Raw genomic sequence first — 13,644 nt, 5'->3', positions numbered from 1 at the left:
AAATCTGAGCACACGGGCCTACAACATTTCCGCCTCTATCGGAAATGCAGCAGCCGTGGCCCGGATTGGATCCGCGACCTGCGGGTCAGCAGCCAAGTACTTTAGCCACTAGACCACCACGGCGGGAGGCTGCGAGACATGCCAACGTTACAAGCGCCTGGCCACCATGTCCCCTTTAGTCAGTAATACCACGCCGCAAGCCTTTTGAACAATTGGGAATTGGCGTTATGGGTCAATTTTTGTTATCTAACATTAATAACCATTGGATAATTCTCTGCGAGGATCATCTTACGTGGTATGCCGAAACCGCAGTAGTTCCCTCTTCTAACACTTCTTCCGTGGCAGACTTCTTGCACCACACCGTGGTCCTTCCCCAAGGCCTACCACGTGTTATTATCTGCGACTGTGGCCACCAGTTCACTACTGATGTCGTTGAAGAATTACTTTGCTTGTGCACAACACAGTTCTGTCATCCCATACCGTATCATTCGCAGACAAATGTCCTCGTCGAACCGACAAACAAAACGCTGACCAACATGCTTGCCATGTACGTTTCCTCCAATCATAAAACTGAGATGACGTGTTGCCTTTCATCACGTACGTGTACAACACGGCGAAACATGAAACAACAAACTTTAGCCCATTTTATTTGTTGTATGCCATGTTGCCACTTAGCCCTCTGGACACTTTCTTACCCTTCCTTCTACACAATGAGGATTCTGTAGTGAACACCTCATGCTTCGCGAAAGAAGCCCGTCGAATCATTCGTCTTCGGACTCTGGCCTCTCAACGTTGTTCGAAGGAATGATCCAACAACCATCCCAAAACAGTATCATTCAAAAAGGGTAACTTGGTATTGCTTTGAACACCTCAATGCAGGCGATGATTGTGTGAAAAGCTTCAGTCACGATATTCAGGCCCATTTGTAGTTTTGGAGCGTCTCCGCCAGCTCACCTACGTATAGCTCGTCTTTTCTCCAACGGTCGACGATTGAGCAGAACGCAGCTCGCTCACATTGCTCGCCTAAAATATTTCTATCCTTCTTGTGCATCATAACTCGCCTTACGGGCTTTGTCTGCTTGCGAGGAAATGTAACGGACATGTTAGAGACAAAGAAGAGAAAGAGAGAAAGAAGAATAGACTTGGCAAGAGCAAATTGCGTGATCGCGAACGACCATCGCTCCCCTCTTTTAAACAAAAACATTTCATCACAACTTGCTGTAACAGTATATAATCTATTTCGCTATATTACTACCATATCTTCCACTCTAACATCTTGTGTCCTCATACAAAGTTTACCGTTGCAAAGAAGATATGAAGGCAACCAATATATATTGTATTTTTCTTAATTTTGAGAATATTCGCGCACGTTTCATGCAAGAGTCACCAAGTTTACCAGCATTGCAAACAAATGAAATTGAACAAAATTTGCCAAACATTCCAAAAAGAATCCGGCTAATTTGGAACAGGCACAAGTATACTATCCATCCTGATTAGGTATTGTTCTTAAAGGCTTAAAAATAGCCTTGTTTTTGTTACACAGATCAAGAGTTTCAGCAGAATAAGTATGTCCTTAGAAGATAATAAATCATCTCTTTCTTGAATTTAAACAGGTACGTTTTGTTGAAAAAAAAAGTCAAGCATGTGGAACATTGCTCACCCTTGGCAAACAGCAGTCTTGATTCAGGCATAACGTTCGTTTCATTTGGCACACCTATATTTCAGAAAAAAAGGCTTTTAATTAAATATGCTGTTAACTTCAAGGCTATCCACACATTGTGCTTTATAAGCTTGAGAGTGTGCATGAGAACAAGCGAAGAAAAATCTCCTGCTGCACCAGCTACCTGCTCGGAGTATTGTGGTGGTGGTTGAGCAGTATGTCTAACTGTATCCATTTAGCATTATTTTGCAGTTCTGCATCATATTAGGTACATTTTTCCAGGCTCTAGTTGTTAGTAAAGAAATCTTGTGATAAAAATGTTTTTTTCTTTATTGTGTGAAGTCACCTTTTATTATATTTAACGCACAATGCTCGCAGAAGAACGTGCTTTGTAAACGTGCAAACAAAAATTTTTTTGAAGATGTCTCCTTGTGGTTACCGCACAAACGCACTGCAAATTAGAGGACAGACTTCATATCAAAATGACTGTTCCTGCATATATCCGAGTGAAGTCTTGTTTCCTAGTCTAAGGCCAGCAGTTGACTCCCCAGCGACAGCTCGTAAAACCGTGCCTCCAAGACCACGTTGTGAGTCTCTGTCTTTAACGCAACAACAGAAAAATTACGTGGGCTGGTCATTTTTTACATTGGTAGAACGTATGTATGTGTGACTACTTGGTGTCTACACCAGGTGCATATTCCTTTCTGTATACCTGTGGGAAAATTGCGTTTAATGAGAAGATTTGTGAGTATACATTCGTTGAAGCAGTGCCATTCTTTGGCTTCCTGGCTGCCTGAGTTAGCAGGTCGAGTATTTTGGTCTTGTAAGACGTTGGGTTTCCAATATCTAACTGCTTCTTATGTTTTGAGTTGTGCGGAGGCTTTTGAGGAGCCGAGATAGAGCTCACTATGACATCGACAATTACAGCGGCATCTCTTAGGGGCTACATATTCATTGATCAATATAAATGACGCCCATCGTCCTCTGACGAAAATAAAGCTCACTTGACAAAACATTTGTTTTAATAATTTGACGTCAAGGAGACATCCGCACGCAAAGTTTTTGGTGTGAAATTTAAAAATGAAAGGTGTGATAGCTTTATTTGCAATTTCAAAATACAATTTAAAAGTACCCAACAACCGCGTTGGCTTATTTTTCTGAGATTCAGCACTTTTCTAGAATTTTAGGAGCTCGATTTTCTTACAAAGACATGCGTTTGTGTCGCTAGTGCTCGTTCAAAAACTTGAATATTTCGGCAAAGTTCAGAAGACTCCGACATCATTTGTCTGCGCAGCGTGCAATGTTCGGCACTGAACACAAAATAATTGTTTAAAGCGGGAGACGAAATACGGAAACATAAAGATATAGTTGGACTGGACAGACCACTCTGTCTTGTTCATCTATGCGTTCCAGCTTCCGTATTTCGTTTCGCGCTACAAAAACGTATTTCAAAGGCGTTACCAACAAGCCCGCATTGCTATTCTCGTTGACTGATGGCAAACTTTTAGTGATCAAGATGTCATTCATAGTCGCGTGTAAGTGGCCGCCATGTCTTCAGCCACATGTAAAACTATTCGTTGCTTCTACGCGCGCTTGCAGCCATGCACGAAGATGACGGCCAATAGACTATAGTGACTCATTTTAATAACTGTTTACTGCCCATTTTTATGACGTCGGATTAGGCCGTGTTTTGATTCATTTTTGTTTTCTTGGAATGCTTTGAAAAACTGGTTTCCTTTCAGTATCGGCCACTGGCAGATGTAAGAAGCGCTCTGGTGAATCCGTAGCGCCATAATGTACGGGAGAATCGAAGAGAACAATCGCATCGCTCGAAATCCCATGAGGCACGTAAAGTGCCGTGGCATCTCGAACTACAAGGTATTTAGACTCTTTGGAACTTCGGCTATATATAGCTGGGTGCCACAGACAACGCTCTAACAGGTTCTTTTTTTATTCCGCAGAAGAAGATAAACTGTCAGTTAGAGCATTGTGCATACTATAGTCTACTCTTTAGTGAAGCTAAGAGTTTTCACATTCATCGCATGACACAGAAATGGTAAACACGGGAAGCTGACGACAACTTGACCATTTTGGAGATCAGCCTGGCGTAAACATCACGATTAACAGAGATCGAATGAGCACCACAGAGTTTGGCGCTAGACTCTCCCTACAGCTGCAATTTTAACAGTGTCAAAGCTAGCCTAATGTTCCAACTCCGTCATTAACGCTTCAAATTTCGTGGTTTCACTCTTAGAACTCCTTTACGCAACCACTGTGCAAGTTTTTCTCACGCTGGAAAGCTTCCATAACAAATTTTGTCAAGTAATTCGCAAAATGTGATACGAGATCACCGTACTATCAATGCGATTCAAATGCAGAACAACATTCGCGCGATCCCCTTGCGACAGTGCCAAGCAGCAGCCAAACTTCGCTCCATTGCACGGACGCGTCAGGACGCCTGCAACCGCATGTCAGCGACAAAATTTCATAGTTGCTTGAACAAAAATTATCGCGTACATTTCCCATAAATATTGTATAGGTGTTTGAAAGTAGGTCAAAGACAACATTCTAACTTTATTACTGTCTTCTGTGGAATAGGGAAACCACAAAAGCATTTCGCGACCTTCTTCTTTCGCAATATTTGGCTTAACCGTGGCAGGCTGTGCAAAAGCGCACACTGTCACGGCTACGACGCACTTGCCATGACGATTCGCATTGCAGCGAGTGGCCATATTATCACAAGCTACAATTAAGATATGTAAACAAACCTTCGAGAATGAGATTTATGAGAAAATACGGCCGCTCTTTCACTCTCCGCGTGAGATGTGAATGTAAAAAAAGGTAGTCGATAACTTTCATTCCTTCAAGTACGCTCAGATGACAAGCATCACGAACAAATTGTAACCGAAAGGAGGACCAGGGGCACAGCCATGTTGCAGGAAATCGCTCCACTAGCTTCCTGGAGACAAGCGATCATTTTAGTTTTCCGGATACGGGCGACGTGACCTGCTGCAGTGACAGATGGGCCACCATGACAGCAAATCTTGTCGCTCGTCGCTGTCGTGTGTCGCTGTCGACAGGAAATCTCGTGCATGCGGGTTAGTGCTTAACTTTGTTCAGCACGTTGCCGTTCAATTTATCCTTTTCACTTGCTCACCCATAAAGCATAGTGAAGCCACTGTGCGCAGTCTTAACATCGCTGATGCACTATGAAATTGAACGGCACCTTGCACATTTCTCTGATACAGCACGCCCTATTATCTATCAACCATCAACCCGCCCACCGAGAGGCGTCGATGTCCACATTACATCACGTGGGCCCACCATCTGTGCGGTTTCACACACACCGACGCCCCGCACAGCTGCGGCACTGCAGACTCTACGCTCACTATACTATGTCGCATGCCATATCTGACCTATCTAGGGCAACGTGTCGCTTGCTACTCGACCACTGATTTTGGAGACATCTTCACCCACACTACGGGCTGCACTCCTAACGTAAATGGCTTACCAGCTACCCTCAAGCCCCGACTACAATCGCCCTGGAAGTGGCACGTCAGCGTCTCCTGGCCAATTAGATTAAGGCACTAAGTTCAGTGGCTTGGTGCCCTTCACACCGCACGACGTTTCTGCTGCCGACTTGCTGGCGGTCCCTTGAGAGCATATTCATCAATCGTTCGGCACCGGTGGTGGACGCCCTTCACTCTATGCAGACGCCGGGACTGGATTCCTTCAAACGTGCCGTAAAGCTGGTCGCAACTTTCGCCATTATTAAATCTCTACCAGTTAGCTTTTTTTACAACCCGATCCGCACACTTGCGTTCGATTACGACAGCTGCAGCATGCAATGGTACCGGCTTCTTGCCAGAGCTTTCGTACAAGAACACCGCTATTGTTACCGTCTTCAGCGACCATTACCGAAACTTTTCGTCGACGGGCAGCGGGCTAGAGCCGGCGTGAGCCACCCTGAGGCACCCTGACAGAGTTTAGCAACGTTGAGTACATGGACCCAATTAGCTTCAGACGATACTCTGTGCAATAGAAGGCATTGCCCACCTCCAGTGCGGCCCCGAAGAAGTACCATTCCAGTTTTGTACTGAAAGCGCACACCTCTGGTAAGGGGTTTTTGCACTGTAGACACGTGCCACTTTCGACTTCTGGAGCATGCTCACTGTTCTCCTAGGCACTCGTCCACAACGATAATCTGAGTCTTAACTCCAGAGCTAGCAACAGAAAATATCCTAACCACCACGCATGCATACAAAATATGTCATCCTCATTCTGTTTCGTATATGATGTATTTTTAATCGCGCAACCCACTGGAAGAATCGAAATAGAAAATAGCCGCGTGGCTCGCGATCCTATACAAAATTTATGGCTAATTATGCTTACATTCTGTCACGCGATATGTTTAGTCACGCGTACGTCCACTCATATGCACTGGAAAACGCCTCAGTTTATCGAAATCAAAAGAGACTTCATTATTTATGGCCTTCCTGAGGATCATATACCAATTTTCAATTAAAAGTCCTTATGCCATTGCTCTCCCCTGCTTTCTTTTTCCTACTCGTTGGCTACACAAGTGTTCACTTTGGTAGACGACCGCAAAGTTCTACCTGCCAACAACCTAACCCTACTGAAAATTTTTACATCCAAAAGGGTGTAAAAGGGTGCTTTTACGAGAAAGCCTCCTTTGCAACACCCTTTAACACCCATAAATGGTCGATTGAAAAAAAAAGCACCCATTTGTTTGAGTGCTTGCCTCGATAGCACCCTAAAATAGGCTCTAAGGATGCTTTTGTGCCTGAGAAGGGTGTACGTGACGATTCATCAGATGAAATATGCAGCATAAGAAGAACACATAATTATAATATTTGGGATTTTACGTCTCAAAAACCTCGATATGATTATGAGGGTCGTCGTAGTGGAAAGCTCTTGAGATTTTGACCATTTGGTGTTCTTTAATGAGCGCTCATATCGCACAGTGCACAGGCTTCTACCTTTTCGCCTTCATTTGAATTCGACTGCCACGGCCGGCATCGAACCCATGACCTTCGGATTGGCGGCGGAGCAGCGTAGCTACTGCACAAATATGTGGACCAACGTTAAATGACGGCCTAGACTTAGAATGTGTGAAGGTGCTCTCCGAATACAGCAGAATGCCAGCAGAAGCAAATCGCGTTTCATCTATAATGGCAAATAATTGCAATCCACGTTGCGAAAGCTATCGTTAGCGTTGGTTATAAGCTACATGTTTGCTGTGGATTATATACAGGAACATAATGTTCGCCCGAGTATGGGTGTGTGTGCGTGAGCCTGCGCGTGTAAGCGCGATTGAGTGTACACCCGTGCATGTGCGCGTGCGCGTGTATGTGCGAGTCCGTGCTTGTGTTAAGCATGCCTGTGCACACGTATACGCCCATGCATGCGTGCGTTTACGGTCACGTGTGTGTGTTGTCGTATGTGTGTATACGTGTATGTGTGTGCGCCTGTGAATAAGTATGCGTGTGTATCAGCCAGTGCGCCCTCAAATTTCGTGTGTGTGCGGGAGGGGGGGGGGGCACTGCTTCTTAGTGTTTAAGGTCCCACACCTGTTCAGACTGGGAGTATATATGGGAGGTAGCTTAAGAAATGGCAGTGGTCAACGCACTGTACACGGACTATTCAGTACATTGAAAACAGCTGCACATTTTCCTACCTCATCATTGCTTACGAACTTGCTGTGGTAGCTGATTAGGTCCGTTGAGGCGCTTCTACGCTCGAAAACATGGGTTGTGACCAATTCACACGGAAAGTTGTCACTGCACTTATGCACAACCATCGTTTATATTAACAACGTTTAACAAGAACGTGCCCTGCCTTTGCTACAGGTGCTTAGCTAGCTCATTGGGCAACCATATGGAATTATGTGCTGATCATGTGGTCAGCAAAAAGTTTGTTATAACAACCTCGGCACGTTTCGTGGTGCGTGACAAGCCTTCTAAACATCCGCGACTGTGGATTAACTTGTTCCAGCTTCAACTACGCATACAGTGTTTGCGGCACCATACGCGCAATTGCCAGACACACACAATGTGAAAAGAAATTTCTCTGGAAAATGGTGTAGCGATGCTATCCCGCTAATGCCACCGAGGACGAAATAATTATTGTTTCTGGCCATTCCATGGTGCACTTTGTTTTCCGCAAGTTTGCTTCTCTATTTTTCGCCCACTACAATCGCATTCCGTCAAAATACTTAAAGAACCCGAGGCTGGTAAATAACCTGCGTCGCTGTGCGACTGGCTGGAAGGAGAGTTGCCGTTTACAAGGAGTCATTCCGTGTCGAACGGCCACCCGCCGTATGCGCCATAGCGTTTGCCTTTCGGCGCCGTCTTAGCGAGTTTCCCGCTCCTCCCCCCCCCCTCCGCTCACTCCGGCCAGCGTTGCTCCAACAACGGCGGCGTAGGTAAGCGAATAGTTGCGTCACCGAACACCTGCTCGTCGACAGCTGCGGCGCCGCCGCCAGTACCTCCTCCTTCTCTCTCTTAACGTTGCTCTCTCTTGTCTCATCGTCTTTCAAATGCGTTGCGTTGGTCTGGGGTGTTGGTCGCTGTGTGTGTTCTAGCGAACAGGCGCATATTCAGTGGTGGTCACGCATGACACCGTGTTCGAAGTGATGCTCGGATTAAGGAATATTCATGGAGTGGCGGACACGGACAACGTGGGCCTGTTAACGGTGAGTGTACTGTTTTCGTAGGTAGTAATCATACAGCGCTAACTGGGCGTCTGCAGCAGCTCTGCCGAAGTAGGCTGCCAGCCATTTACAACAGCATGCGTTCGCGGGCCTGTTGCAGATGCCCGATTAAACGTGTGACTTAACGAGTTCACACTGCTATGCGCGATGTTGTGTAAGTGCCTGCATCACTCATACAGTGAGTGATGTGATCACTTAACAAGGGCGGGATTAGTTGCTAATCGCACATTGTCTCTACACTGCACAAAGTGATTGATATTGTTTTAATATGTGCTTTGGGCTACATCGTAATAACATTTCTATTAATACTCAAATGTTCAACGTGCTTCTGTAGGTGTAAGCGTAAAGAAAGAAAGAAAAAGAAAAAATTATGTACAGAGGCGCACTGTACGAATCAGCTTTTTTTTTGCTTAGAGACGGTATAGTTGAAAGTGCTGATATGCCGCGATGCTCCCAGCACGTGCGCCTCGGTCTTTTAAGCTATTTAGGACAAGTGTCACCAGCGACAGGGAAAGATCTAGCAGACTTCCAAAGGCGCGTTGTTGTGGCCATCGCCGTGCGTTGTTTTCCCTTGTTTCTGTTTGCTGTTTTCGTGCTTTGCCTTCATCTACGATAACGTTCGGCGTTATGACAGAATCGAGAGAGTATACGTGACTGTGGGAGCTATGTGCGGTAGCTGTGGCATAAGCCATGGCTGCTGCAACGTAGTCGGCGTCCGCGCGCGTTGGTGTCGTTCGAGCGCTCCTACTTGCTTGACTGTGTTTAACTGAGTATTTAGGCTCGGGTTACGTTTGTAAATCCCGTGGTAAATATTCGCTAATAGCGTGTCCCTAATTGCCATCAGAGGATGGGCTTGGTTGTTGAAATATGCCAGACGCTCTTTCTGAAAGCAAGCGTTGAAAAATTTTTTTTAAAGAAATACTTTCATACGTGCTTGGCAGGGCCTATTGCAGGCCCGCAACTCTTTAAAAACTGGACGAGCTATCACATCTTTCATCAAATTACAATAAATTAAGATGATTGAATTATAGATGACGAATTTCTGTGCTAGGTGAGGTGCACAAAACACATGTTCGCCGCGCTACGTCTAGAAAGCAGGCAAATAGGAAGCACAGCGGCAAATTTGGATTAGATTCCATTGACGGAGCGTCTTGTGAGTGTGGAAAGAACAAGAAAATTGTTCATTTTTTGATGCCCTTATAGAGGCAGTCAGAATTACACTGATTGGTGACTTGTAACAATTCCTCAGATTGTTAGAGGCGTGATTAAAGTCAGTAAATGTTTTACTTTTTTTTGCAGACCTCTTCGCTAGTGCCACGCCCAAGATCATTTGTTCTCATGTAAAAGAGAAATCAGAGATGTCTTCACTGTTTGTACATGAAGAGGTAAGTTTCTGGTGCGTTTTTATTAATGTTACACATTCTGAACGTTGTACTTTAAGAATTGTTTTTCACACTGGCTCACTACCCTAGAAGGAATTTGATTCTTAGGTGAGTTCAGGCTTTCGTAAGTGCCATTTTTGAGCTGTAGTCTTACACTTCACCTCATTTCGGGAATTTGCTGTATGCTGGAAAACTTTTATCTTTATCACACGAAATTATTGGAATGTATGGGTTGTATGCTTCGAGTTCAGTGTAATGTCAATTACACGCCATTTAGAAGCGTACACACTACACATTCTTTATATATGGTGCTGCCCGAACAGCACGAACATCCTTTTATGAGAAGTCATAGTTGCTTTTATTACAGGATGAGAGGGTGCCACTGACGTCCTCCGTAGTCTACCCCGGACCCAGTCTAGAGCAAGCCTACTTCCTGAACCTCCACATGGATAACCGAAAAATCTTCCGTGTCAGTAATGACGAAGAAGGAGTGACAGCACTGATGAGTTGATTTTTTTTATTTTCAACATAGTCTACGGCCGCAAGGCCTGTAACAAACACCGTGATTGAGCGGCTTTTTCTCGGCGTGAGTTTGCAGTTTATCAAAGAAGTTGTTCAGGCAGTACGACGCTGAAAATTTTAGTGTCACAATGCCTGAACAACTTTTTCTAGTGTGGTCATGGTAGATGAACAAATATTGTTATTTGTGTAAGTTATTTTGCCTAAATATAGCTGGACCATTCCATGCCAAACGTCCCAGCCACTTTTGTGACCATCTGAATTGTATTTGAAAAAAAAAATGTGCTGACTTACTGCATTGAAAACAGTGAACTGCTAGAATATTTCTGCGAAAAAAAAAGTTTTGTTCTTGTGGCTGGCTTATAACTTCCTGGCATAATGCCGTTTGTGTGCTGTTTGTGGAAAATTTCGTTTTAAAACTACCGTTTATTTTTTCCAAAGCAAATTCGGTCTACCTGTTAAGTAAATGTGCTTCTGTAAGGTGTTTGAAGCTCAATAATAATAGTGCAATTTTCGCCACATTCGCTTTTAAGAATAAAGCCAAAATGTGTTATGTTTGTATTTTTTTGCAATATTGCACTTTGTATGAATAGCTGAGCAGTGGATACTTACTCCACAGAAGGTATATTTTGAGGAAAAAATATCTTTATACCTCTCAAGCTGCTGAAGTATACGGAAAAATATCACGAATTTCACAAAATTGTGATTTTTGTCCGTATTGAGATGCAATTTTTTCCATGTTGTGATACAATGAAAACTCATCATTATACCTAAACTGTAAGAAAATGAAATTCTTTCTGTAATAAAAATCTTATCACAAAAAGTACAGGAAAGAGCGCTGTCAACTGAATTTTATTGAAGGTGCTACGAGCGTTTTTATACTGAGCACAAGTCCAGGGCTCATCTGCAACAACACATGTGTGACCATGACAAAATAATTTTAACCGAGAAAAGAATACTCTTTTTCGGAAAAGATAAGTGAAGGTGTACTGATGCATTGATCCTTGGCCTTCCTGATAAAGAGTTCTAAAATCTCTCATTTTTCTGCTTGCTTTTTTTTCAAAAACCGTGTTTTATGAAACCTAGGACTACACTTACATTCTTTACGGTGTCCGGCCATGAGACTACTATAGCCCTTCTTAACATTTAAAGCATGCTGTCTTGCTTGATCATTGAAGCATTGCCCAGTTTGTCCTATGTTTACTTTTCCACGTGTTAGTGGTATCTCATACACATTAGATTGGCATTCAGTAAACCTATTCTAGAGACGAATGGTGCAAGATTGACTATTCCTGTTGCTCTAAGTACATGCACTTTTTAAAGCTTGCAAGAAATTGAAAACAACTATATCATATCTGCTGGCTCTTTTCCTAAAATTGTGAGACACCTTATGTACGTAGTACCGTGTGACATGCAAAGGTGATTGGTCATTCTCTTTTTCTTTTCTTCCTGTTTCCTTTAACTTTACTTTCTGCAGGAGGGTTTCGCAAACAAGTGTGATGATGCTGTTGGGGTATTGGCTAGTGCTATCAGCCCAGGAGTGCTAAGAATATTCTGCCTTTTGATAGTGGGCATTCAAAATTAGTAGAAAGAGGAATTGATACAACATGTATTCAGGCCACCCTTCAGAAGTCATGTTAGCACAAGGGTGAGGTCAGGCTTAAAAACCAGATTAAAATACTAAAAGATGCTGGGTATCCCAACAGAATCATCACACCCATTTGCAAAACCCTCCTGCAGAAAGTAAAGTTAAAGAAGACAGGACAACAAAAAACAATGACCGAAACCTTTGCATGTTATACCACATCACGTGTCTCACATATAAAAAAATAGCCAGCAGATATGATATTAGCGTGTTGTTTTCCACCCCTTGCAAGCTTTCAAAAGTGTGTGTACTAAACAGCAACAGGAATAGTCAATTTTGCCCTATTCATCACGATAATAGGTTTACTTAATGCCAATTTAACGTTTGTAGAAGTATTTTTTATCAGGTAAACCAATGATCAGTGCATCACTACACGTTCACTTGTCCTTTCCGAGAGGGAGTATTCTTTTCACAGTTAAGATTATTTTGTAGTGCTCACACGTGTCATCGCGCATGAGCACGGTTCTTGTACTCCGTATAAAAGCGCTCGTAGCACATTCATTAAATTGAGTTGACAGTCGGTGCTCTTTCCTGTCCTTTCTGTCTCTTCCTAAAGTTGTCGCGCTGTGACTAGCACACAACCACGATGAACCAACTCTGCCAAATTAAGCTCTTGTTACGTAACACGTAGACCGAGTTTCGTATGAAAAGAAGGAGCGATGCTTTTAAAATAAAATTTTCCACATACAACACCTAGACGGCATTCCAGGAAGTTCAAAAGGCAGCCACGTGACCAAATATTTTTCCTCTCCTAAATATTCCAGAAGTTCACTATTTTCAATGCAGCACGAGTTTTTTGAATACATTTGAGATGGTTGCCAAAATGGCTGGGACATTTGGCATAAAGTACCCAGCTGTGTCATTAGCCATAATTATGCAACCTCTTTTGTTTTTTGTGTGTCCTGACTCAGTCTTCTGTTCGTTTTAGCTTATTGTGTTTCTGATTATTGTATTGGTTTCTTAAGTATTCACTAAAGTTAAATGTGCGAAAACCCATATATGTTTGCATGCACATCATTTCTCATAACCAATTGTTATACATCCAGGAATACAAAGCTTAAACCACTGTGATTGTATGCATTTGAAAACACTATTCATGTATATTTTTGTGTGCATCACTTCTTGGGAACGATTGTGTACATGAAGGCGTATAAAGTGAAATCATGGTGATGGTGTATATTTGAAAGAATCATAAGTATATATTTGCCTGTATTTCATTCCTATTAGCCGATTGTGTACACGAAGAAGTATTAAACTGGAAACCACTGGGATTGTAGATGCTTGAAAGAATTATGGGGATATATTAGCGTGTATTTCATTTGTAGTCTCTATGTACTTGAAGCAGTATACTAAACTGAAACCAGTGTGATTGTATGTTGCAAAGAATTGTCAATAAAGTGAAACTGAAAAAATATAATAAACATTTGAGGTGTTGCATGTGTAGTGTACGTATACGTGAACGTATCTCTGGTGAAAAAGTTGTGTGGCAGAAGAAAAGTTTGTTTTATTTGCCTATTAAATAAACACAATATGCAAGGGCAGCAAGGCTTCATTTTCTGTAACGCGCATTATGCATATACTGTGAAGTATATATAGATCCAGCCCAAGTTCATACACGGTTGTACGCGTAAATATTTTTGCCCACACGCAATGAATGGAGCTCGACAGGTGGCGCACCATCGATAATCAGGACCACTTTCTTCAA

The 13,644-nt window shown here is 43.0% G+C and overlaps 1 protein-coding gene across 1 annotated transcript in view; it reads right to left on the bottom strand.

The window, feature by feature from the left end:
- LOC119169776 (venom metalloproteinase BumaMPs1-like) overlaps nucleotides 1-13,644 on the bottom strand; it is a 181,833-nt gene that overhangs the window by 102,297 nt on the left and 65,892 nt on the right. The window contains exon 5 of the mRNA XM_075886704.1: nucleotides 1,661-1,714. Coding sequence (XP_075742819.1) covers nucleotides 1,661-1,714 — 54 coding nt within the window. The remainder of the gene's footprint in view (nucleotides 1-1,660; nucleotides 1,715-13,644) is intronic.

The sequence above is a fragment of the Rhipicephalus microplus genome, chromosome 2 (genome assembly GCF_043290135.1).
Source record: "Rhipicephalus microplus isolate Deutch F79 chromosome 2, USDA_Rmic, whole genome shotgun sequence".
NCBI lineage: Eukaryota > Metazoa > Arthropoda > Arachnida > Ixodida > Ixodidae > Rhipicephalus > Rhipicephalus microplus.
This window is presented reverse-complemented; position numbering and strand designations above follow the sequence as displayed.